At 49.0% G+C, this 26,395-nt stretch overlaps 1 protein-coding gene across 1 annotated transcript in view; it reads right to left on the bottom strand.

Moving 5' to 3' along the window:
- Positions 1-26,395, bottom strand: part of Hecw2 (HECT, C2 and WW domain containing E3 ubiquitin protein ligase 2) — a 320,103-nt gene that overhangs the window by 15,344 nt on the left and 278,364 nt on the right. The window contains exons 20-26 of the mRNA XM_010631993.1: positions 20,215-20,335; positions 18,938-19,051; positions 9,231-9,383; positions 7,745-7,843; positions 3,422-3,551; positions 2,379-2,525; positions 1,583-1,697 (exon numbers count right to left, since the gene is read on the bottom strand). Of these exons, the coding sequence (XP_010630295.1) occupies positions 1,583-1,697; positions 2,379-2,525; positions 3,422-3,551; positions 7,745-7,843; positions 9,231-9,383; positions 18,938-19,051; positions 20,215-20,335 (879 nt within the window). The remainder of the gene's footprint in view (positions 1-1,582; positions 1,698-2,378; positions 2,526-3,421; positions 3,552-7,744; positions 7,844-9,230; positions 9,384-18,937; positions 19,052-20,214; positions 20,336-26,395) is intronic.

Here is a 26,395-nt window from a genome sequence, read left to right as displayed (position 1 = left end):
AGACTGAACCATCTGGAACTCATGGGCAGCGCTCGCTCTTGTCTAAGAATTAAGTGCGCCGGCTGGCGCTTTGGAGCATTCGTGCTACCGGACGTGAAGGATCGCCCTTGCTGCCTATGCGGAACCTCCCGGGAGGAGGAGGCCCGAGCGTCACCTCGAACTCTCCACCCACAACTGCTGATCAACACCAGTGAGCGGAGTGCAGTGCAGCTGCTCCGCCAGGCAGTGCCAACGAGGGGGCGGCCGAGGACGGTGCCCCTGCTCTGCTCGCTCCTGGGCGGCGGTAAGATGTGGTGAGGTTTACAGCTCCACTGGGTCGGCCTCGACCCGTCAGTGGGCGACACAGCTCTACACCACGCACGTGAATCCGCAGGGGCTGACTGGGTGTGCTGCGCTGCCTCCAGAATTTCCGCAGGAACAACAAGCAGTATCTATGGCAAAACCTAAGTTACGGAGCCTATCGAGAAATGACATGCAGGTTAGTGAAATCAGCCTGGTCACCGAAGTTATAAAAACCAAAGCTATATAAGGAGTAGACGCGGGGCCAAGTGGAGAACATTGTAGCAAAAGAGCTTCAGAAATAGCAGCAATTATGACTGCGATTTAATACAACTTATGAGAGAAATGCGGCAAGCAGGGCCAGCCGCACCCACGGGAGGCTGCAAAGCCCAGCCGGGCAAAGGCAAAGCTACGCAGGCGTTAGGCTGCTTTTTCAGCCAGACTCGTAAGCCCACTGTGGTCACTGCTGTTGAGCTATTTCAGGGCAGAGCTAATGGAGACCTGCGCTCTCAGTCTGCCCTGCTAAGTGGCTGTCCTCCATGCGGGCAGTGTATGTGTGGCTGTTCAAGTTCAGAACGACTGGTGACCTCTTCTATTCCGAGTTAAAAACAGAACCCAAACCAGAAGACAACTGGAACTTCTGCTGTGTTTCTGAAGACTTTCTAGTATGCAACAAATTCCCAGAAAGTGTATGCTCACTTAAAATTACTAGACAAAAGTAATCCTTGCTTCCCATTAGGTCCCAGATGAAACAATTAAACTTCAACACCTTTGCTCCTAGTTACTAAATGAAAATCTGTACTTATTCACAGATTTCCACCAAAACTGACTTGCGACAGCTTCCTTTTCACACTTGAGTTTAGCTAGGCTTTACCAATGTACTTGTCCAATCTCGAGGACTGTGTCTTTTCCCAGGCAGGTGTCAGCTATGAGCTGCAAAGGGTGAGTAGGTCAGTGGGCCAGAGGAAGCTCAGCCTGAGTTTCAGAATGAAGGCGGAGTGACAGACAGGTGGAGTCAGGCCTGGAGCTTCAGTGACAGCACCTAGAAGCGAGTGAGTGTCCCACGGACACACTGCCTCCCAGCCTCCCAGCAGTGAGGAGTTACGTGGGGTGCACAGCCCCACCCTCAAAGATGAGCAGCTGGGACAGCGGGGAGTCTTCCTCTCCCTGTGTCCTGGGGAGGGAGCACCAGACCTGTGAATAGGGTGTGTCTGTCTGTCTGTCCTGTGCCCATACCAGCATGCTGAGCTGCGCCTCCCGTAACTGGGACCTAAACCCCAGCCACCTCTGAGGCGAAGCTCACCTCCTCTGTATTCTGTGTTGCTTCTCCAGTCACTCAGGTCTATCTCCGCGGTGCCTGCGATGACCAGCTCCAGTTCTCTTGCATCAAACACAGAGACTAGCCTGGCATCCACTACCTGCAGGATGAAGAGAAGACAGGGCACGGAGGGAGCACCCCGAGAAATACAGGCAGTCACTAAGCTTCCTTGGGAGAGGAGGCACAGGGAGTCTGGGGGGTCACGGGGCACCCAGCTCAGTACCAAAACACCATGAAGTGCTCTGTAAACATGGGCAGGAGGCTCACAGCGGAATCTGCTCAGCGCATGGCTGTACCACCCGGGAGATGCTGGATTCCATCTGCCTCAAGCTCAGCAGGTTAGGCCTCGGATGGGGAAGTCTTGTTTTATATCTGACCATGGATGAAAGTACTCACTTTCTGCTTTCAAAAAAGATCTAACAATGTTACAGAAAAAGTCACATGGAACACACGTGACCACCGGCCTGGCCCTCAACTATTTCACAGACAGAGCATGAGACCTGAGTACTGTATCTAAGCCCAAGTCAGAGTCATGATTTCAACATTGGTGTCACGAAAGCATCAAATGCTCCTTGCAGTTGCGGCCTAGCATTCATCTCAGCGGATTCTTGTAACAAGGGCAGTAAACTTTTATGTGTGTGCTTTTGAAATATGGAGGAAAAGTTGGACTTTTGAAATTAAAAGAGTCATCAGGGTAGGAGATGGGACGCTCCACACAAGGGAAGTGCTGGAGGATGGACAGACGGTCCTGGCCACACCTGTGTGGGCTGGGCGTCCTCACCTCGTAGAAGCCGCGCACCAGGCTCTCGGTCTGCTGCACCACACCCCTCTCGATGCGCCACTTCACCATTCTCTCGATGTACTCCTTCTTGTTCTTCTCCGTCACCGGGATATTGGCACCCCCTGGCTTTAATTCTCGTTCAGTAATCTGAGATTAAAAATTAAGAGAACTAAACAGAAGGCAGCACCTCTGAGTTCTAGCACTGCCACCTGCCCCCACCCCACCCAGGGAGGGAGCTGAAGTCTGAGGACGGATGGCTCAGAACACAACGCGGACTGGTGAGGCCCCAAGCTTGTACATGTGGAGGAACTGGGCCCGCACACCCACGGCTGTCTGGATGTCCACAAATTCCTCTAAGACTCAGATCAACTACATCTGGAGAGTCAATATTGAAGGTCTATGTAAGCAAACACAACTACGACCTTATTTTTCAAAACATATGAAATGCAGAAAACAAGCCAAATGTTAGTGTTTTATAAGAGCTAGTATAACTGCCAAAACAACTTTTCCATCTACACTTCTACCAACTTTGAAATAAACCAATTTAAGTGGTGTTTTTAAGCCTTCTCCAAAATACTGTGTACATTTCCCCAGTCTCAAAACAGTCCATTTCGGTTCTGAAATCTGAATGAGCACTAAATACACACGCCAATCCAGTAACTTCACACTCAAGTCTAGGACAGCACGGACTGCTAAAGACCGCACTCTCTACGAGCACAGTAATACATTACACAGTAATACGAGCATAGTAATACACAAGGTATGTGTTATCATATCTTCTGTGGACATCTTGTTTGGATATGAGAGGAAGGCTGCTTACAACATTTGAAGCCTTATTATAATCTATAAAAGAGAACACCTTCAACTGCAGTTGGCGTCAGAATAATCCTTGAAACCAAAAATCTTATGATTGAGTGTGACCCTGTGTTTCAATCACCCCAAAAGCCAAACAGAAGCACCCGACATGAGCTATGGGTTCAGCTCCCACCAGCCCTGGCCTCCAGCAATCGCGGCCAGGAACACCCGGCGAGCGTCACACAGACCTGGCCAAACACTTCCTCGTTCACGGTGAACGTGAGGTCCAGGACGTCATGGATGTCATTGTCTTTCATCCACTGCAGGCTCTGGTGGAACTCCTCGTCCAGGTACTCGAGATCGCTCAGATCGCACAGACTGCGGTGACCAACAGAAATAGGGATGCTCGACGATTCGCCGTGGAGGAAGGGACCAAAATCAGTAAGAGTAAGACGTTTTAAGAGGCAGGGACTACTGAAATGTCCTCAGTCAAGCCTAGGAGCCAAAGCAGTGAAGTAATTCACAAGCCTGGCAGCGATTTTAACATCCCGGATACATAAACGGCCACGGGGACTGCTCAGTCTGTCCCCTTTCTGTACTCAGATGCAGAGCAGCTGCTAGGGACACCGTCACCCACAGCTGGTCCCAGATCTCCAGCTGGAGCTTGGGCTGATGACTGGAATTCCATATGCTTTTCTGGCTATGTTATTCCCCCTTAAATATTGTTCTCCCAATCTGAGATTCCTTATATTTCTATAATATGCTTTAAACTCTGTTTTCTCTTTTTTTATTATTATTTATTTATTTTTCTCTCATTGAGTTTATTGGTACATTTTAGGTATGCAGTACAGTTACATTCATCATTGGGATCTTGTACCTTTACATGACAGGTCTTGGTTCTCATTTTTTCCCCTTGTCCCTGCCCTCCCTTCACCCCCTCCTCCCCTCCTCATTTACAAACACTTTATTTCCATTTTCTCATTTTCTCATATTTTTTTCTTTTCCCTTATTCCCTTTCCCCTACCCTTCCCACTTTCCCTACATCTTTAGACCCTTTCTTCCTATTTCACATTGTCAATTATATCACTACGATCTTAAGTACCATTATAGTTTTTCACACCAGAGAAACTATTTGGTATTTACACATGTGTGACTTATTTATTTCACTTAGGAGTATATCCTCAAGATCTAAATACTAAAAAAGAAACACTAAGCTTGCTGGAAGATAAGTTAGGCAGAACTCTTGAAGACACTGGCATAGGAAAAGACTTTATGAACAAATCCTTAGTAGCACGGGAACTAGCAGAAAGAATCAACAACTGGGATCTCATCTTACTAAAAAGCTTCTGCACTGCAAAAGAAACCATCAACAGAACTAAAAGACAGCCTACAATGTGGGGAAACATTTTTTCCAGCTGCTCCTCAGACAAAGGGCTCTTATCTAGAATATATAAAGAAATCAAAACAATCATCCCCCGCAAATATAAAGACCCGATTCAAAAATGGTCATCTGAAATGAACAGACATTTCTAAGACAAAGAAGTAAAAGCAGCAAGTAAATATATGAAAAAATGTTCCACATCACTGGTCATTCGAGAGATGCAGATGAAAACAACACTGAGATTCCACCTCACCCCACAGGGAATGGCTGCTATTAAGAAATCAACCAATAACAAATGTTGGTGTGCTTGTGGGGAAAAAGGAACCCTTCTCCATTGTTGGTGGGAGTGCAGACTGGTGCAACCACTGTGGAAATCAATATGGAGATACCTCAAAGAGCTGGGACTAGAGGTTCCATTTGACCCAGCTATCCCTCTGCTGGGTACCTTTCCAAAAGAATTAAAAGAATCATATCACAGTGATGTATGCGTACCCATGTTTATAGCGGCACAATTTGTAATAGCTATAACTTCGAAACAGCCTATTTGCCCATCAGTAGGAGACTGGATAAAGAAGATGTGGTTTTTCTATAAAATGAAATACTACTCAGCTATAAAGAATGAGAAATTAGATTCATTCATAGGAAAATGTTTTCCCTTTTTTAAAAGATGAGGTTTTGTGGCTCATGTTCACAAACACCACCCTTTTTTTCACGGTTCTTATTCTACAGTTCTAAAGACAGTAAGGCGCAGGATCTCTTTCTACCCTCCCCTTGTTTTTTACTGTAGAGATAGGATCTCCATGAGGTGGTGCCCTGTTGCAAGGTGGTGTAACTAATTTGCTATAGCTGCTCTGCTATTTCCCTTCCCTCAGCTCAATTCCAAGGGTCGTTTTGTTTGGTTTGTTCTAAATATTTATTAGGCACCAGGCCTCTTCATGGTGACCTAATACACTGGACACAGCAGGGAAGGGATATAAGGCGGTAAAGAGAACACAGTGTAGATATGCTTACAACTCATATGCAATAAAGGTACAGAGAACTGTCAGAACAAACACACGGACCTCACTCTGACTTGGGGATTCAGGGAAAGTTTTGCATTGCCGAGGACGCTTAACACTAAATCCTTCAGGATATTTAAAAGATAGAGATATAAAAAAGGAACGAATGAGAAGGAAGTATAGGAGAAAGAATGGAGGGGAGAGAATAACCTGGACAGATGCAAGGGCCGAGGGCAGAATTCTCCAGCGGCAGGGGCAGCATTAAAGAGGCTGGAGTGGTCCCTGGGAGCAGTGGGGACGACAGGGTCAGATGCGAGAGCTGCCACACCGGCAGGTCCTCCAGAGTCACGCGAACCCGGTTACTTAAAATGGGGTAGAGACCAACCGACAGACACTTCAGTAATCCGGGCATAAACAACAGCAGGGCTGTGATGAGGAGGGGAGAGAAGACAAATCGAGAATGATCCTGGGAGCTAGTGAGAAATCAGTGGGTGGTTTACTGGGACAGGCTGTGGAGAGGGCTCCGAAAACAGGGGTGGCAAAAGAGCCCTGCGGGCCTCACGCGGAGAAGCGGTGCCGTTAGCCAACCACGCCCAGGATGGGGTCCGAGGCGGGAAGGACGATGGGTCCCACGCACCGGCCACCCCCGTGCAAGGGTCACCCCCAACTTCTGGTGAGAGAGGCTGGGAGCAAAGCACAGTAACGGAGGCGGACACACGGGTGGCATCACTGTAGATCCGGGAGAGATGAGCTTGGCCCTGGCCATGCGATCCCGAGGCGCCCGGGAGACACCCAAGAGGAGAGGGCCAGTGAGCACCAGAGGAGGCGAGGGCGTGGAGGTGGGCAGGTGAAGGGACCTCTCCACGTCCACCGCCACGTGGCAGGGCCCAGACCGGCAAGGGAGGCTGCAGGGTGTCGGAGCCGGGGAGAGGGAAAAATGGAAGAGGACCGCAAGGGCGTGGCGCCATCAGAGCCAGGGAGAAAGGGGGGGTAGGGCAGGATGCCAAGGGCTCTGCAACAGCCTCCAGCACCGCTGGGGTGAAGGAAGCCGGACCACGGCATGTGCAGCGTGTGCATCTGAGCTCGCTGTGAGCAGCTGTGAGACGCCCTCCGAGGATGCGCCATGGCAAGGCGGGCTCGGCTGTGACAATGGAACTCAGCAGGAACTACAGCTGTGAAGCCCCAAAAGGCAGGTGGCAGATGATTCCCCGGACTGCGGCCAAGAGAAGCAGCCTGCTTACTTCTGGGTGAGGTCGATGCTTCCATTTTGCAAAAAGTAGGTCGGGGCCACGGTGAGAGAAAGCAGGGGACAGACACAACCAGGCCAGGCCTCAGAGCTTTCTCCCCGCGGACAGCCACCTCTGCTCTGCCTGGCACAGGACTTTGGGACAGGCGTGTCTGCTCTGCATTCTACAGCAGTCACAATCTTTTATCATCATAGCAATAAAGAAAAATGCTGAATTTCCACCTGCCGTGACAGTGATATGTTACTACTTCCATGCAGGAGGAACTCAAGAACAGCATGGCACTGTGTGCCTCTAGCAAGCAGACCAAAAACAGAGCAAAAACAGAACAAAGGAGAAGGAAATCTGACCGAGAGTGAGCAGTGGGGGGTTTGGATGAGGCGAAGTATGAAATGCACCTCCTAGAACATAAGGGGCTGTGAGTCACCCCAACTAACCACAACTATTCCATTAATAATTGGCATTAATACCACAAGAATTCCAGGGCTGTGTTTGAAGCGCAATTGTTGTGAGGAAACATGTGTTGCAACAAATGAGCATTATTCAGAACAAAGCTAAGACTCCGGCAGGCAGGAATAAAAAGGATCAGGAACCTGAAACCGTATTTGAAATTGTATTATTTTCCAAATTCACAACCACTCTTCAGTTTAACAGCAACAGATTCGCAACACTGAACAGATAGCAACTCTGACAGAAGACTAAACGCTTCATAGTAAAAATTTGTTTTTGTTTTGTGGTCCTGGAGATTGAACCCAGGGCCTTCACAATGAGCTATATCCTCAACTTTTTTTTTTTAATTTTGAGACATGCTCTCCCTAAATCGCTAAATTGTCCAGTCTGGGCTTGAACTTGAATCCTCCTGCATCAGCCAAATACAGGTGTCACCATGCCCAGCGTAAACAATGCATGTTCACATGTTAAGTACAAGAGCAACAAAAATATTCTTACATTCTGAGAAGAGCCTTATAAAAGGGCCGTGTGAAGAAGGCATCCAACAAATACTGGTGTATTAGTGCGAGACCAAGGATCCTACCACTGAACCGGAACCTACGAAAGAAAAACACCAGAGAGCGCACATGTCAGAGCAGCTTCCGAACGGTTCTGTTTGCTTTCTAGAAAGGCTCCAGCTCTAAGCATCTGTTTGTCCAACAGTAACTGCTGACGAGTCTGTGCACGTTCGTGGGCACTGAAGGTTGTGCCTCATTAGCCAACGACCCACACCCGCTTGCTGAGAGCTGTCTGCTGATGGGATGCAGGTCCGCCCTCCACCTGTGTCCCTGTCACCCCTGGCACTCGCTGTGACGACACAGACCTGCGAGCATTTCGGTGACAGGTCCCCACCCCTTCACAGACACTGACAGGGAGGGCGTCGCCCTTCTAGTCTGCATGTGCTGCGAGTACTGGCTGGGCTTCTCTAGGACAAGCAGATCCCCTTTTGAGAAAAACCCCGTTTCAGACTGAGGAAGTTTCTGTCCCGGTTCTCACTCAAACCCAACATCACCAGGCAAGAATCGTGCATGTGGACACCGGGGGAGTTTCCTCATGGGGCATTCTATTCTCCAAAATGTCAAAGTCCAATTCTATTCTGAATCAACTCAGAGACTTTCTCTGAGGTCTGTTCTGACTGGATGTGCTGCCTCAGATGCGGATGCACTGGCTTTCTCTACAAAGAGGGCAAGTCTCTAGCTCTTTCAAGGTGGATGCCTTCCAGAAGTTTACACACTGGGACTCATACTGTCCGTTTGTAATTTTTGTGTCCAGCGCTTTGTTCCTCTCTGTTCCCACTTCTATCAGCACAAATGGAGGACTCCGAACTGCAGCTAACCGGAAGCTGGCTGGAAGGTCAAATCCTCAGAGCTCCTCCCTCCACCCGCCCATGTTGGCCTCGTGACCCAGGAAGTTTTCTAGAGGAGTCCTGGGCATGTTCTTTCCCTGCAGCAATCAGTGAAAATGAACAGGAACATGCTGATGGAGTTGTGTCCTCGATCACCAGTCTTCCGGGTCACCGACCCTGCCCCCGCAACGCCATCTCCTTCCCATCCCAGGGCCAACCACTTCTCCAAGGGCCACCAGAAAAGCCGCCAGAACCCCAGACCAGGCACTGTCCTCTTCCCTACCCAGCGCTCAGACACCTACAGGTGCATAGAGGGGTTTAGGGGTCTTTCCAGGAACCTAAAATCATCTATAGCTTGGGAGAAGTTTTTGACTTCTACTCAACTCAGTTAAAACTGATCTCCTGTAACATTCTCTATACATGGAGACAGTGTCTATAGCCTGGAGACTGCCTGTGTATTTCAACTAGACAACAAAAATTACAGTCAAATGAGGTGTTTAGTTAATGATTTTCTAATATTAAATGTGTGCTCCTATTAAAAACAAGCAAACAAATATCACAGAAAATCAACCGAAGACAAATGTTGGGGGGAATTCTTACCATTCATGGTGATTGTCTACAAAAGCAGACATGGGGCTTATCTGTACTGTGTATGTGTCGTTGGCTGAATATTCAAATAAGCCATAGTAAGGGTTAAAGAGCTCTCTGGATACCAGGAAGAAAAACTCTCTGGAAGGCCCACTGTAATCCAGCCTGTTAGAAAAACAAAACATAAAATAATACTCAGCTTTTATTTCTTTCCAAGGTATTAGGAATATTTTCTCCTGAGCCCATCTTTCTATAGAATGCTCATTACAAGAGAACTGTTTATACATCAGGGCTGCACAAGACAAACTGAATAAATTCCCAATTTTACGTGCCTTGTGCCAACACAGTGACCTGGACATTACCGTGCAGCGCATGCAGAGCTAAACTGTACATCAGAAAATGCACAAGATAGGCAAATAGCAATCTGAATGAACATACACAAAGATAAATCTTTTAAATATGGGAAGTGAGGTTATGGGGAAAGAGGGTTCCCACTGGAGGCCAGCCAGAATCTGCTGCATCCAGCTGCAGGATGCAGCGTCTCCTTTGGGTTTCTGGGGCCTTTCTGAAGGACAAAGGGATAAACTTCCATGCACTGGAGAGAGGAGACGATGGAGTCAAGGCCCCCACCCTGGAGATCAGAGCAAAATGCATAAGGACAGGATCCAAGTGAAAATTTTGCATTATGAAACACCACAGAAAATTACAGACTAGGAGGGTGAGGGTGCGGCCGGTTTTCTAAGGAAGGTACTTTGGGAAGAGGCTGGAGGCCTAGCTCCTGAACTGCACTGTAAATTATGAGGACTTCAGGGTCAAAGTGAAGCAGAAGTAAGGGAAGAGGGTGTTACGTCGGAGGAGTGACAAGCAGCCAACAACGCTGAGAGCACACACTGCAGTAAAGAGCAGTTTGCAACCAAGCAATCGGATGTGCTAAATTTAAAATGGAAACTATGAAGTGCATCTACCCTATGATAGGAGTATAGAGATTCAAAGATGGAAGCTGTGGGAAAGTGAAAGCAAATGTAAGTCGGAGTAAGGACTGTGAAAGTCTCTCTCTCCCTCTCCCCTCTCTCTGTTTATTCCATGGGCATTACTGTATTTGTAAATGAAAAAATCATCATATCTTCTGCAGTGATTCTGTGATGTTGAAAAGGATCCTACTATAGGCAGAAGAGAGCTGGGACCAGTAAGAAAAACAAAAATGGCCTTTATCTGCTTGCTTCCTTGAGAATGGAACTGAATTCACACAGTCCAGATGTCCACTGTGCACATAACACTTTGGGTCTGCCACACCCGAACACACACGCTGTTACGTACTTGGTGTCTTTCATCAGGCCAACTCCAGATTTGCTTCCTTTGTAACCTTGTCTTACACAATACCGATGGGAGTTTTAATGTGCCTGCTGTTTCTTCTACGACACACGCGGGGAAATGCACACGCGCTACCACCACAGTCCTCGTGGCGAAGGAAGCCGTGCACCCCACCGGCGCACTGGGGCTCAGGCCGCACTGCCAGGAAACCTGCACGTCAGGGAGCACTCAGCGCTCTGCGCCACCTGGCCTGCGTGGACACAGATTGCCGTCCAGTGCGGCCCAGCTCCTCCCACTGGGCTGGCCTCCCACCTGTGCATGCCTCGCATACTCGGAACCCTTCTTCCAACAGCACCCACCTGAGCGCCAGTGCCGTATCGGGCACCTTCTCTAGATCTTCAAGACAGGACAACTGTGGGCAGCCAGCTTACAGAGGAACCCTGGCTGTGGCCCTGACCCAGCCTGGGCTCTCTGCTGCTGTCCAGCTGTGGCAGGCAGGGCAGGGACCCGGGCCCCTGGGCATCTCAGGCCAGGCCAGCCCAGCCCCAGCCACCTGACCTCCTCGGCAGAGAGCACAGGGTGAAACTCGGGTCCTGCACACTGCTCTCCCCGCGCAAGTCAGGGAGCCGACTCACTCCGGGGCTTGAGCTCCGGCCTCAGACCCTCGCCCTGTGCTGCTCGCAGGCAGGGCTCCTCACAGCTCTTCGGTAAGGGACCAGCCAAGCCCAGGCCCGTGCACGCCCTACCACATCACTCGGTCTTGTGGCCCTCAGCTGTCAGTCTGGCCGGCCCCTGTGCTGTACATGAAGCCCGAGCTGTACGACACCACTCAGGGAGACGACTGAGTCCGACCTGAGGTTGCTGCCTGTGGCTCTGCCCAACCAGTCCCTCGGTAAACTCTAAAAGTTTGTCAGGACTAAAACTATACTGTTCACATGGCACAGTTGGCAAACTGCGACCTGCAGGCCAACACGCCCCGCCCCTGCTTGGTAAACAGGGTTTTACTGGGCACAGCTGTCCCCTGCCATGTGCTGTCACTGCCTGTCTTCCCGCCATGGTGGCAGAGGTGGAAGGGGCCTCAGAGAACGCGAGGAGGGCAGAGCCCAAAACAGGGACAGGAGATGCTGGATGGGGCAACAGGAGGGAGGGGAGCAAAGGCAGAGGGAGGAGGAGGGATGTGTGTGGCCATACCGCACGATGAACATACTGAATGTGGACTGCAAACACATGCTAACAGAGACTGACAGAAGAAGGAGGGGAAACGCTACTTTATGATTTTTTTTGTTTTGGTACCAGGGACTGACTCGGGCCCTTGCAAGGCAGGTGCCTAAACCACTGAGCTAAATCTCCAGCCCAATGCACTTCTTTTTTTTTTTTTTTTTTTTTTGGTTTTTAGAGACAGGGTCTCGCTATGTAGTTGAGAGTAACCTAGAACTCACTATGTAGCCCAGGCTGGTCTTGAACTCACAGAGATCCTCCTGCCTCAGCCTCCCCAGTACTGGGATGACAGGCGTGTGCCACCACACCCAGCAAAATTAATTTTTTAGTGGGAGCTACCAGGGATTGAACTCAGGATCTTGCACTTGTGAGGCAGGTGTGATACCACTGAACTACATCCTCAATGCACTTGATGTAACAATCCGGCTCACTGTAAAGCCTCTCCCTTAGTGACGTGCCCTGCAGTCTTCTGTGTCCCTTTGGGGCTGGGCTCGCAGGCACACTGAAGGCCTCCACACTGCAGGGACACAGGCCACTGAAAGAGCAGCTGTTTCCTCACAGACAATGTAAGCTAAATATGCTTGACCGACTTGGGTTGAAAAAGCCAGGCTTTCTTTGAGTTTGAGCTCTGAGGGTTTGAATCTCACGGCACTGAGCAGAGAACATCACCAGAACCCTCTTCTGTGCCTGCCTCCAATCCTGAGGCCCCATCCAGGAGCGGGGCTCCCTGCTGCTCCAGAGGAAACCAGCCTTGTACACGAGACTACTCAGCATCTAGCAGAGTGAACAAACTGGATGAGTTCGCTGTGAGGCCACACAGCGGCTCGGGGACAGGCAACAGCTCCACATGGAAACACCATCAGAAATAGCACAGGAGAAGTTCGCTGGGCAACACATGGTACACTTCATTAAAACACAAAGACCTCCCACAGCAGTTCTTTTTCCAGGAAAATGGATGAGTATGGCTCATGATAAGACAAATTTTCTCCGAGGAGTTAAAATCAAAGTACCCTCCCCCCAGAGAGAACAAAGCCAACGGCTCCTCCAGGAGGAAGTGGATCTTAAACTGGCCAGGACTGCATCTGCCGTTTTAACTCTAGACGTGTGGAAGGAGCCACCCTAACACTGAGGCCATCTTCAGACCGTGATCTGACAATGAGGACCGCCTATGGGAGCGCGGGTGTGCAATATGATCACGGTTCCAATGTCTGCATCCTGAGTCTAGCAGATTTAATAAAACACGTCACAGCAGAGCACTCCTAGCATGTGGCTCCTGCGATGTCTTACAACCTCCTCCATATAAATAGTTAATATGACTCACACCACACGGATTGTTTGTTTCATTCCTGCTTTGCCAGTTTGGTTGGTTCCACATCTAAAGGCTTGGCACGGACATGCAGAAACTCTGGACAGCGGGTGCAGCCACAGGACAGCTGCGTGGAGGGCGGTTCTGAGGATGCGTAGACAGCTGGGGACTCCAAGTGTGGACACAGCATCGTACACAGCAGCACACTGCTAGGCTGGCACCTGCCCCTCCCTGTGTTGTCAGCAGCAATGAGTATTTGTTAAGAATTTTTACTGTCTCTCCTGTTCCTCATTTATGGCTAAGAATGGCTGAAAACAAAGGACCCAATGGAAGCAGACCCTACAGTGTAGGAAGACTACAGTGGCAGGAAGGCACACCCTCATTTCCTGCGCCTGGCTCAGGCCCACGCACCCTCCATACCTTCGGGCTCTCCCGCAGGTGTTAACAGCAGCAAGGCATTCTCCCCAGCCACTCAGGGAGGCCTGGCCGTGAGTAAGGGATTCTGATGTGATAAGCAAAGCGGCTCTTGGTGCTCCCAGCCCCAAGCCTAAACAGAAGCACTCGTGTTTAGCAAAGCATGGGTTATGAGGCCAGCCTCCGAAGGTCTCTTTTTGTTAGGAAACAAGAAGCACCCTAAGTTTAACTGGGAGCTTTGCATATTTCTGAGAAGTCCATGGTCAAGCTCAGGACCCCACCGACTTCTAGAGGGGCTGTCCACAGTCACCCGTGAGGACAGCGGGTCTGTCAGCAGCCAGGAAGCAGTAAACTGCTCCAGGTCTCAGCCCCGGTTGTTTTCACTTGCCCTTCTCAGAAGAGAGCTGCATGAGGAGCTGGCAGGAAGATGACAGGGAAGTCTCAGCCCCACCCCACACAGCCTGCACACATCTCCTCGATAGTCTACCTGGGGCTCATTACAGGTGACTGATGTCATATTGATGGGACCTTTTGCAGAATGAGCTCTTTCTTCCCTCAATAAAGATAGCTTTTACAGGGGGTCCAGGGAGAGAAGAGGCAGAACCAGCGTAAACATCCTCCCTTTAGCTAGGCCATGATTTCTCTACGGTTCTGAGTCTAAGAAGTTAATGACCCTGGAGGCCTACCTAGCTAACTGGACATCACACAGCTTTCATAGCTAGGACTCTTAATTAACAAAAATAACAACATAGGAGAATACATAGTATGTATTTTATTGCTCCCTGCCTTAGAGAAGCAACTTCCAAGCAGACTGAAGCCCACCAGAAAAGGCTAGCCTTTTGTGCAGTTTCTCAAAACATTCACTCTCCATGACTCAGTTTCCAGTCACTTTATCGACTGCTCCCCACCAAAGCAAGATAAAAAAATATACTTGGGTGGAAATTTTAATGACTTAACAACTAGAACAAAACTCCCAGCTCTAACCAAATTAAACCACTGATCACAAGATAGGGTGTAAAAACCATCTACTCTGTGTCATGCCAAGCGTAACACAAAATATGATTTCAGTGAGAAATAACAGCTGTCAAAGAGGACTACACACTTACATTCAAGACTCCCGGATAAGTTTCATGTTTTTGTAATTGAAAATAGGCAAGTCCAATAACAATCTGCAGCCATCCTGTAAATTTCTGACTAAAAATTCCCAATTCTTTTTTTATTTCAAGAACATTCTATGCATCACAATTTAATTATGCAAAGAAATAGCTTAAGCAGATTTGAAGTTTTGGAGGGCAAATAAATGCATCATTTGTCCAAATAAATCCCCCTTTCCTTATGCTTCAGCTAATTTACTGTAAAGGAAGTCCTACAGTGTGACGACAGAACACCTGTCACTGAGAGGATGTCAATACAAATTACAAAGCATTAATCCCTCATAGATAATGTAAAGCTGGTAGTCTTTTTTTTTTTTTGGTACCAGGGATTGAACTTGGGTCCTTACACTTGTGAGGCAGGCAGCGAATCTCTAGCCCCATGAGATAATATTCCTCTCACATCAATATCCCCAGTGGTTTGTACTTCCCACAGAATTAACTCTCCTCACCTCGAGCAATGACAGAGGTTTATACATAACCAAAAGTTATCCTTGAGTTGTCCCTGGGCAGTAAGAAACATCTCTCCAGGAAACACTCTTTAAATCTCCCTATTTGAACATATATTTTCTTTCAATAAACTTTATTTTAGGATAGTTTCAATTTACAAAAAAGCTGCAAAGATAGTATAGAGAGTTCTTGTACACCCTAGACTCAGCTTTCTTCTTAACATCTCACATTAGATCTTTTGTTATCATTTAAAACCTGGGATAAAGCCTCTAGCTTCCCGTTTAGAGACACGCACTGACTTTAGAAGTCAGGGAGCTGAGCGGTATACTCCCAGTGGCTTTGCTGTAGGTAACACCTCTGAGGTAGGCAGGCACAGTCACCCAAGTTGTTTTTCAGGAATCTGGAGGCCACTTTTGTCCATCTCAAACTGACACTTCCCTGGGACCTGTGCAGGTATCCCATGGCTGACCCGGTGACCTCAGAGAGCCAAGATCCACCCTCAGATGGCGCTGAAGCCGCCATTTTCTGAGCATGGGCCTCTGAAGAGCCATGAAGTTGGACTGAACACTTGCAGACAGACTGCTAACTTGACCTTTCCCTGCCTGTGATTTCCTCTCCCCTTATTTCAGATCACCTTGTTCTTGACCACACAAATACCCCTAAACCCTATTCTCATGGAGGTGGATTTGAGACTCTGGGCTCCAGCTTCCTCGTGTTTAGTCCTCTCATGGCTAAACTTTAGTAAAACTTATCCCTTCAATGATTGCCATACTGCACAGTGGGAAAAAGTGGTACCATAATTAATGAACCAATACTGATCCATTAGTATAATGAAAGCAGTAATACTTACCCAGCTTTCCTTAACTTTCACCTAGTACCCCTTTTCTGTTCCACAGTCCCACCCAGGATATTACACATAATTATCATGGCTCTTCTTGACTGTCAGTTCCCAGAGGCCTCTGGTTTTGATGACCTTGACAGATTTAGAGTACTGGTGAGGTATCTCCCACAATGCCCAGCTGGGACTTATCTGATGTTTCCTTCATGGCCGGACTGAGGCGATGCGGTCTGGGGAGAAGACCACGGAGGTAAGTGATGTTTTCATCTGTAAGGTGAAGGGCATATTCTATCAAGATGACTACTGATGCTAACCCTGATCGCCTGACTGAGGCAGCACTTGCTAGCTTTCTCTACTGTAAACTTCCCTGTTTCCTCCCTTTTCTATACTTTACTATTTGGAAGAAAGTCACTATGCACAACCCACACTTAAGAAGTAGGAAGTTAAACTGAGTGTTTTGGGAACTATTCTGCACAGTGGACTTAAAATACTTTTCCATTTATTTATGTATTCATTCATGCATTTAATTAGCATAGATATGTACTTCACACTTTGGGTTAAAATCCAACACCACTTTATTTGTTTTGCTTCTCAGATGATCCTGGCTTGGTCACTGGGTGCTTCCAGGTGGCTACTGTGACTTCTGACAGCCTCCATCACTGTGGGCTTCCTGAGAGCCTCTGTACTTTCTGGCAGGTGCTATGATGTGTTTTGGGCTGTGTTCTATTTATTCCCTGCCCTGGCCCTAAAAGTAGCCATCTGTCCATCCCTGGCGCTTTTCATTCATTAGAAATCAAGTTTTGAGCACTGGACACCTATGTACTTAAATACCTACTACTAGACCAAGACATGAAGAATTCATTAAATGACACATTTTGTGGGCATGAAAGTTGGGGAAGGGAACATAACAGAAAACTTCCATTTTTATAGTTCAATAAAAAGATCTGGGTATAATCCAGAAAGAAATATTATGATTGTGTCACATGATAGAGTCAATGTGCTTGAAAGGGTGGAAAGGCTTCGAAATCTTAATTTTATGTAGTTATAAGGTTCCTACTTTTCAGCAACAGTACTGTTGTGATCTTTCTAGGCAGTCAATGTATTCTCAGTGCCTCAACATCAATATAATGTCACTATCTAATAATCTGCATATATCGTGCTGCAATGACTAATCCACGTCCAGAAATCCAGCCTCAATAAACCACTCAGAGGGAACAGAGGAAGATAACCAAGGCCACACCTAAACATCCTCTCCCTGGTTTTCCCTGAGGGCCACAGGCAGTGCGTGGGGGGGCGGAAGTTCTGAATATCAGAGGGAATCAAACTCCGAGGAACCAGTTCTACCTAGCCCCAGCCCTTCCTGGGAACGGATCTCCTCAGTCCAGACCTTGGGAGTCCGCAATGGGATGATCAGGCCTCCTAAGCATGTGCTCCATGCAGAACGTTAAGGATTGTGCTCAGAGACTCTTCCCCCTGCCTCTGAGCTCTCAGCAAATTGGGCTGGGCCTGGTCACGCATATCTGTGGTTTCGGTTCCTGAGGAGACCGAGGCAGGAGGATCACTTGAGCCCAGGAGTTCAAGGCCAGCCAGGGCAACATAACATGACTGTTTCAAGAAAACAATGTACAAGAAACCAAAAAACACCCCAAGGTCCAACAATGAAGGAGGCAGCTGGAGTCCTGGAGGAGGGAAACATCCTCATCACACCAGACTGGTTCTGCAAGGAAATACCGGGAGTCCCGGGCACACCTGCGTGAGGCGGACAACATCTGCCTTGATTTCCCACAGTGCACCTGCCCCTTCAAGCCACTCCCAGCCACAAGTCCATTTATGCACATGGGCAGCAAAAGGCTCAGTTAGGCAGGCTTCTGCCAAAACTCTGTCACCTCGTGTAATATTTTACTCTATTCATGGCTGGGAGACAATTATCAGTCACTTGCTGGGATGGTCAGATGGTCCAGCGGGACAAGAAAAACTCCAGAGAGACCATAGCTCCGGACTTGGGCTTCGTTCTCACGGCTGGCCCAGGAGTCCTAGTTGAAAAGACAACAGGCCTGGGGTTGGGTCTGATTTTGCTCTTCCCAGTTCATACTTTGAAGTCTAAAAGCCATAGCCATATACTGAATGGTTGGTTCTGTTGGCTGGATGTTAGGACTAAGATTCTATAATCTTCTTATTCCTGGACACAAGCGGCCCTCAAATGATCCTAAGCAACAAAATCAGAGAGCACACCCAGAATTCAGATGACTCAGAGGGCATTTTTTAACTTCTGTGTCTTAGCAGCAGGTTATGAAGAAGGTACTGAGATGGGCACCAGAGAGGGTGGTGGCCAGAACAGACGGGAGCTATCAGTGTGAGGGGACCTATACCAGCCTCACTGTCTACCTGGGCACAACAGACTGTGTGGGAGTTGGTGCCCCTTCGTTTCTTAACCCTTCCCAGAGATGCACACCCGGGAGAGTCAGGAAGGGCAGCCATGCTGGTTGCTGGTAGGAAGCTGTTGGTAGCTGTCCACTTGGCACCTGTGCTGCCTTCCAAGGCAAGAGAAGCACTAGGGGGAGAAATAAAGGCCAGCGCCCAGAGCCACTGCTGTGGGAGTTTCCTGGTAGAACAACAGCAGAAGCCTAAGTCATTTCTGAGATGGGACTTCTAGAACAGGTGACCTGTGTTCTACTCAATGCTCGGACAGCAAGGAGACCACAGATGTTTGAATGCAACGCCTTGATTTTGACCCTTGAAGCCCCACTTTCTTTTTCCTTTAAGAGAAATTTGGAGAGAAGAAATCAAATGAGACTTCTGCCCTCCAAAAACGATCTATAGGTATGAGTTTTAACCCAATTCTCTATGTCAAATGATTTAAAAACCAGAGGAAGCCTTACCAAGAAAAAAAAAAAAAGCCAACACGTTGAAGCTTATGAGAACAGCACTTCCTGCCAGAAGGGTTTCCTGTTTCAGGCAACCGCAGTGCTGTGAAGAAACATCCGCCCATGGCCGCAGCCTTGGTCCCTAGCCACTTCTCTGTTCTACTCACCCTTCCTCTCCAACGAAGGTGACATACAGCTTGTTCCTCTGCAGGTCTTTTCTGGAGTAGCCCATAATCTGATTAAAAGCATCTTCTAGCAAATGATCTCTTCGGATAATTAATCTGTCCATACAGAGATAATTTGAAAAACAGATTATTTCCTGATCCTTGTCTCTCTAGAACACGGCACCTGCCATTTAATGTCTATTTACAGCAATTAACTAGGTGAGAAGTGAAGTTACCTAACACCGTAGCTGTCTGCAGTGAAGCACACATTGGTCTTCAACTTTCAACAGCATTAGCCAGTTACGTAAGCGTCTCGGGTAAACAGAGCACCCCACCCGAGAAACACCAAGTGCTTTCCAAGTGGCCAAATCAATTATCCGAGAAGGCAAAACCATAACACACATGCACACACACACACTCACACACACCCCACAACTTCTGTTTACTGAAGGGAAAACAGCCCTATGACATAATGCTTTAATCCTGACTGCACCTAGACAAGGATTTCAATTACTAAGTACCCAGGAGACTGAGAACCAGGAGGGAGGGCAAGAAGAAAAACGTATTCTCAAAGCAAAAAATAAGACAAACAAACAAAACCCTGCAGAGTTGTGCTTAACTTAATTTTAAGTTAAGTGCATCTTGAAATTCTCTAAAAGACAGGTAAAAATGAACAATGCTTCTGGCCAAATAATCGACAAGTGACAACAACTTAAGTTTCCCTTTTATGGACACCAGGGCGCCCCTTGCAGGCAGTGGACGGGACAGGAGGAGGGGCTGAAGCCAGGCTCACAGTGGCTTTCTGGGGGTGACTCTCCCTCCTTGGTCAGGTGGCATAATGAGCTCTGGTGGGGGTGTGGCTGGGACCCGAGGAGAGGAAGTAGGAAATGCGAACAAATCCTTTTTTCTGGTAGTGGGGAATGAACTCAGGACGCTGTGCTTGCAAGGCAGGTATGGCACCACAGAGCTAAATCCCCAGCCTGATCACTACTCCTTTATATCTAAGCAATGTCCCATAAGCCAAGACATAAACCTCTGCAGGACAAGGAAAGAAATCAGCTTTTGTTCTGCCTCTATTTTCACATGGAATCACTGCTTGGTTTAAAACCTTAAGCTTAAATGAGATTAATTCCAGAACTGTGTTTCACATGATCTGGTCACTTATAAATGCCTGGAGAATCACACCTACTAAAATGCTTGTGGTCCCAAATCACACTCAGTTTCCTAAATGCCCAGCTTCACCATCACAAATTACATGGTTCATATCATGTTTGACTTACTTTAATTTCCCCGGGCCTTGTCCGTATCCTTTAGTCTCTAACTTCCTGTAAAAGTTCCTTAGTTTGGCTTCAAAGTCTCGCTTGTAAGGGGCCGGAGCCCGGGCATTGGCACGCTGAGTACCTGTAGCAGACAGCGACACAGGACAGCCTGGGTGGGTGATGGCCCTGCGATCATCCCACCACCGTGGTTAACAAGAAAACCAGACTTTCAATACTCAGGCTCCTCATCAACCCCTCTGCCAGTGGGCAGACACAGGCAAGCTTAGCCGGGGTCTTAAGAGAAGTCATCTTTGTTGCTTTTTGGCTGAAAATAAAGATCTTGTCTGAATGGTTACGAGGACACCTGAGTTTCTGGAATACGTCCCCTTTTCAGTCCCAACACGCCTGAGTCGAGCAGAGTTCCGCGTGTGTAATGGTAGCTGTTAGCATGAACTGTCTCTGCCTGTGCTGAAACGAGATCATGACAGTTAGGCAGAAGTAACAGAGTGAAAGTACTGGTACAGAGACAGGTACAGTGAGTTCGCATCATTTGCCCCAAATTCCTCACCCAAAAGCCTCACACACACTTCTTTTGGATATGCATTGTAACTAAGAATTATTTCAGACACACAATTATGTATACTTCCAACTCTGTCAAATAATCATAATATAAAAAGCTGAATTCAAACATAACTGCAGAAGGAACATCACCTGCTTATGTAAAGAATAACACTAGTATTTATCACATTCGCAATGCACCAGTTACAGATTATCTGAAGATATTTATGTCGCTCCACAGCCCAGTGCTATTAATAAAATGTCAAAGTGACACAATTTCTTCCTCTTTCCACAGAAAAATCTGGCTTTGTGTCACAACGTGGCCAAGCAGCAAGCTGGGATATTAAACTGATGGTGAATATGGAACGGAACCCAGAGGCATAACAAAAATCCTAGAGGCTTCCACTAAATATTTCCCAATGGAATGAGAACAATGACAAAACACAGCCTGTGTGCTCTTGCCCATCGCACACCATGCAGTTCATGAACAGGTTATTTCACAAATGAACTGGATCAGGGTTATTATTCAGGGCTGCTACTGTGCTAGGTTCAACAACAGATACTCAAAATGAACCAGGTGGAGCTGCTGACAAGGGCATTTTGGCTGGGGAGACAGAAATAAAGCATAGTACACAAGTGGAGAGGAACTAAATCCTAAACACGATGATATCAAACCCTAAAGCAGGGAAGATGAAGTACATCTCTGGGGCTATACCCCGTCCTGGAGATCTTATTTTGTCTGTCCTACATGTTCTAAAAAAAATTAAAGTCACTCCCAGCATTTAACAATTATACAATATTTCAAGTATTTATGTTTTTCTCTTGCAAATTATCCAAAATCTCAAACTGGCTTGTGTCCGCTGGGGAGATGGGCAGCCGGGCTGACCCCGGGATCCCCAGGTATCTGCACTGAACACCGGTGACACAGAGAAGTCACTGTGATGCCAGAAAGGAGGAGCAAGAGTCAGACACAGCACAAGGCAGGGAAGCCTAGGACAGAGGCTTCCAGGGAGCTGACTGTGCAAGCGGACAGGATCCTGTGCATGGGGCAGGCAGGGCTGCAGGCAGGGACGAGCACACCTTGTGCCTCAGAGAGGCTCGAGACCCTACTCTCCTGGGGGTCAGTGGGAAGCTAAACGGCCCAGAAGGGCCGGAGCAGGAGGGCAGTTCCTGAGCGCCACAGCGGCACACAAGGGGCTTTTATTGGAGAAATCATTTGCCAAATGCATCAGGCAGATTGAGAGTAGGAAGAGGGGCAGAGGTGGGAGGGTGGAGGCGCAGCAAGGAGCTGCTGTGACAGAGGAGCCGGCCCAGCCGGGAACGTGGAGACCCAGAGGCCCACACACAGCGGGACACACCGAGGGGCACAGAGACAAGTGTGGAGGGGAACAGGAGCTCTGAGGGTACTGTGGTTCAGGAGCCATACCAGGCGCTGTTGTTTGCTACGTGCTTGCTATACAGGAGGGATGCTGCACCGTACACTGGGGATCTGGAGAAATCCTCGTAAGTCTAGAAGAGGCTGTTACCATCGCCATCACCATCACCACCACCACCATCACTGTCACCATCACCGCCATTATCACATCACCGTCACCAACAGCATCGCCATCACCATCGCCACCACCACCATCTCTCCACAGCCAAGAGGAGAGGCCGTCTCCTGTCCGTGTCATTTGGCAGTGACAGGAGGTTCGGGAGCTGAGGGTCTGAGGCGAAGGCGCCGTGGGAAGCGGGGCCGGCACACGGGGCAGAGGGGCTGTGGGCCTTCTGAGCTGGGGACCACAGCACATTTATGTCCGTGGCATAAAAAGCCCTGCACAGTTACACATGCTACTGCTGCCTGCAGAGAGGTGGACGTGAAACACCCAGGGAACCGCGCTGGGGTTTTAGGAGTGGATCTGTACATGACTGGCTCTGCCTGACCAATGATATGTCCAGAGGTCTGTTTGTAGTTACAATTCTGCGTATGTGCAGGGGAGCAGGTACTAGAATCAAACCCAGGGCCTCTGTGCTGAGCTTCAGTCAAGCCTCCTTTTTAAAAATTTTGAGACAGGGTGTCACTAAGTGGCTAAGTTGCCCAGGCTGAGCTGGAATAAGCTCCTCCCACCTCAGCCTCCCTGAGAGCTGGATTCCAGCCATACACCACGCTTTTAACCAAGTCCTTTAACCAAAGGGCCGAGAGTTTCAGCATAAAGAAAACCAGTAAACTCAGCCTATCACGTCTGACAACATAAGAGGCTCCTAGCCTGCGTACTGGAGTCGCGCAGGAAGTCACTCTCAACCGAATCCAGGCGGCCCCCAGGCAGAAGCGCTCCCTACTGCTTTCAGGGGATCCCAGTGAGAACCCCCGGCTGAGAACTACTATTTCTTCCCAGGAAGGAAGATCAAATGGAACCAATAAAACGTGCTGGCAGCGTCCGTCTGGGGCCCATACAGGGGAGTGCTTCCTGCCTACTGGAAAGACAATGCTTGCACAAGGCTGTGAACTCCAAGAGCCCCAGGCTGCTGTGCTCCTGGACCTGGGCAGTGTGGCCTCCAGAGTGGCGCAGTGAAGCTATCCTGCTCCGGCCAGGGAAACTGCAGACCGTGGCCCAACGGCCCAGAGCGCAGCCAGGGTCAGCTTCCAAGGGCACAGTTGCTGATGGAGACGATGAAAGGAAAGAAGGGGTACAATGAAAATCCCGAGACCTAGCGGGGGCACGGCCCTAACACCTGGGGGCTGGAAGGAGCAGCACGGGGTAGGGCAGCCTGAATGAAGACATCGGAGAGGGTGCAGGAAACACCACAGCGCATCCCATCCCTGCGCACAAGAAAACAAGCCCGCCTCCGTCCCACGCTCCACGAAGGGCGTTAGCGTGGAGGCCCTGCAGACACAGGGACCCATGCGCGAGGCCTTTGGTACTGACTCTGCTGTGACAAACCCTTCACGCGCGTCAGCACTGAGCAGTCACAGCCCCTGCCCAACGCTCCCCATCTTCACTTCTTCATAGTGCAGGTCTGCAGCTCGGAGTGCTTCCATAACACACCCTAACGCCGGTCCTCACCCGGTCTCCCTCCCCGTCTACCTCCGTCTCTTGATGCCCTTTCCCACTGGGAAAGACCTGTCTCCCTACGTCCTACTATCTATTTTGTTATTCTGTTCTTTATTTTTACTGTGGGTGTCTCATATTAGAGAAACCACGCAACATTTAATCTCGTGCACTTTTTTCACTTAACATCACGGTCTCGGGGTGCACCCACGTTCCTACGGATGCCTCGGTTCACTACGACAGCAGGGCCCCACTGCACGTATGTACCACATTTTCTTTATCCCTCGATAGGCTGCTTCATCCCTCATTTAGTTCTTAAGAATTGTGCTGCTACAAACATGCAAGACAGAATGGGGTGAGGTCAGACGTGCAGCCGAGATGCGAAGACTCTGGGTGGAGTGGAGAGCGAGGCACAAAGCAGATCCGTCCAGGAATCGCACACCCCGCTGCCAGCAGGGCTCTGTCAGGAGGATCTTCCCACCGGACCACATGACCTCCGCCCCTCTGGCGTCTCCTCCCTTCTCTGGCTGGAGTGGGGCCTGGCGCTGACCTCAGCTTACAGCGGGCCCAGCTCTAGTTATGTACGGCAGCCCTGCACCTACTCCATCAGCACGATGATTTCCCCCAGCCACAAAACATCCTCACTGCTGTGTACACAAGGAGAAACATGACGTATCTGCAGAGTTTCAGCCCATAGTGGGTTAAACAAATTCTTACGGAGTTAAAGTCACAGCTTTGGTCACCTGGAGAATTCACAGTGGACCACACATACCCAAAAGTATTAGACAAATTAGGCGTTGCTGAATTTAAATTCCTGGACACATGCAGCTTCAATAAACATCTAGGTCCACTCCTTAACACAATGAACCATGCGGCGTAACTGAGGCTGGGACTGGCATGACAATGGCGCTAGAAAAATAAGCCACTGCATTCCAGGATTTTGAGAAATTTGAGGTGAGCACTTTAGCAGCTACAGAAAGCGGTGAGTCAGTTTCCAGAGGGCCCTCTCCTCTGTACTTGAAAGGCAAGGAAATGTGCTCGGAGTGGCGAGAAGCCTGGAAAGCGTACCAGGCTCCTGGGCATTCTCAATGCGGGTCTTCCACACTCACGCTGTCACCATCTTCACAGTACTATTCTCACACCGCTAACAAGGGGGAAATTGTAGTCACAAGAAAAAGGATCGGATCACTTTATAAAAAATCTGTTTGAAATGTGGCTTCTATAAAACCTTCAGGAATTCCTGGTAGACAAGGAAGCTGTTTTATTTAAGGAAACAAAAGATTCCTCAATGGGCCGAGGAGGCTGGTGAGTCCTGTCCTTTACCATGGGCCTGAGTGACAGCTGTGCCCAGCTCCAGAAATATGGGGGTGATTCTCCCCGAAAAGACCACCACAGACACTATCACAACTTAGCTATGCTTGGATCACATGTGTCTCGGAAATCTAGGTTCCCCGAATGCACCTTAGTACCCCGTGGATTACTCAGGTGCGCTTGTGACTCCCAACACAGTCGGGAGCTCGGTCAGCCTTTAGAACATCTGCACAATTTCAGGAATGTCCAGCCGGGCTTCGAGGGCAGCTTCTGGAGAAAGGCCGTGGGAAAGGCTTGCAAAGCACAGCACCAGCCGTCACAAGCAGTGACACTTGGCTCTGTCCCTCTTCTGGGTATCTTCCCAGGAGGGTGAGAGACGTCGGATCACTGTGACACACACACACCCATGTTATACACGCACAACTTGTAATCTTGGAAGCTACATCTTGGAAGCAGCCCCTATGTCCACCCACACACCAGTGGATAAGGAAAATTGTGGTATTTACACAGTGCAATAATACCACTCTGCCATAGAGGATAAGCGTAGGTCGTGTGGGAAAACAGATGCACCTTGAGCTCATAATGAAAAAAATCAGACACACAAGGCTAAATATCACACGGTCTCTCTTGATGAGAAACTCAAAGTATAAATAAAAAATAAAAAGATAGCTAACAGGAAAAAGGATAAAAGATCTTCTGCAAGGAGAGGACCCAGAGGTGGAGGAAGAGGCCACCCCATGCCCTCCGCGGACACAGGCCTCACGCTGTCCTTCAGGCTGCCATCCAGCCCTGCGTTTGCCTCCCCCGACATTTCCTGACGAGCACCCTGCCATGGCTTCACACCCCCCCCCGTCACTCACTAACTGGTCACCACCATCGCTGCTGCCCCCACTCCATCCGGCAAAGGCGATTTATGACTTCGCAATCTTCACAGCCGACGGCCTCTCTTCAGGCTCCACCCTTCCCAGACCCGTGAGCACCTGGGTCTGGAGCCACACACTCTTCTGGGCCTGGCTCCCCAGAAAAGACTCTCCTCCTCCTCCGAGTCCTCGGCTCTCCTCCTCTCTCGCTCCTCCACCTCAGCCCACACCTTCAACACTCTGTACTCTTCACTCCCCTCATCTGAGCTTCCATGGCCACTTGGGCCCTAACTTCCTAGCTGTCCGCCTCTCCGGCCCTCTGTGAATGTCTTTCCAGTTGTTTTTGGACAAATGACTGCCCGAAGATTTCTCAATGCAGGCTCCTCCCCTCCTCTAAGCCAGCCACGCTCCTCTCCTGGGAAGGCACGAACGTCTGCCTCATGG

This window comes from Fukomys damarensis, unplaced genomic scaffold, assembly GCF_012274545.1.
Source record: "Fukomys damarensis isolate Sample0158 unplaced genomic scaffold, DMR_v1.0_HiC HiC_scaffold_26, whole genome shotgun sequence".
Lineage (NCBI taxonomy): Eukaryota > Metazoa > Chordata > Mammalia > Rodentia > Bathyergidae > Fukomys > Fukomys damarensis.
The sequence above is the reverse complement of the archived record's forward strand: the minus strand, read 5'-3'. Positions and strand labels throughout refer to the sequence as shown.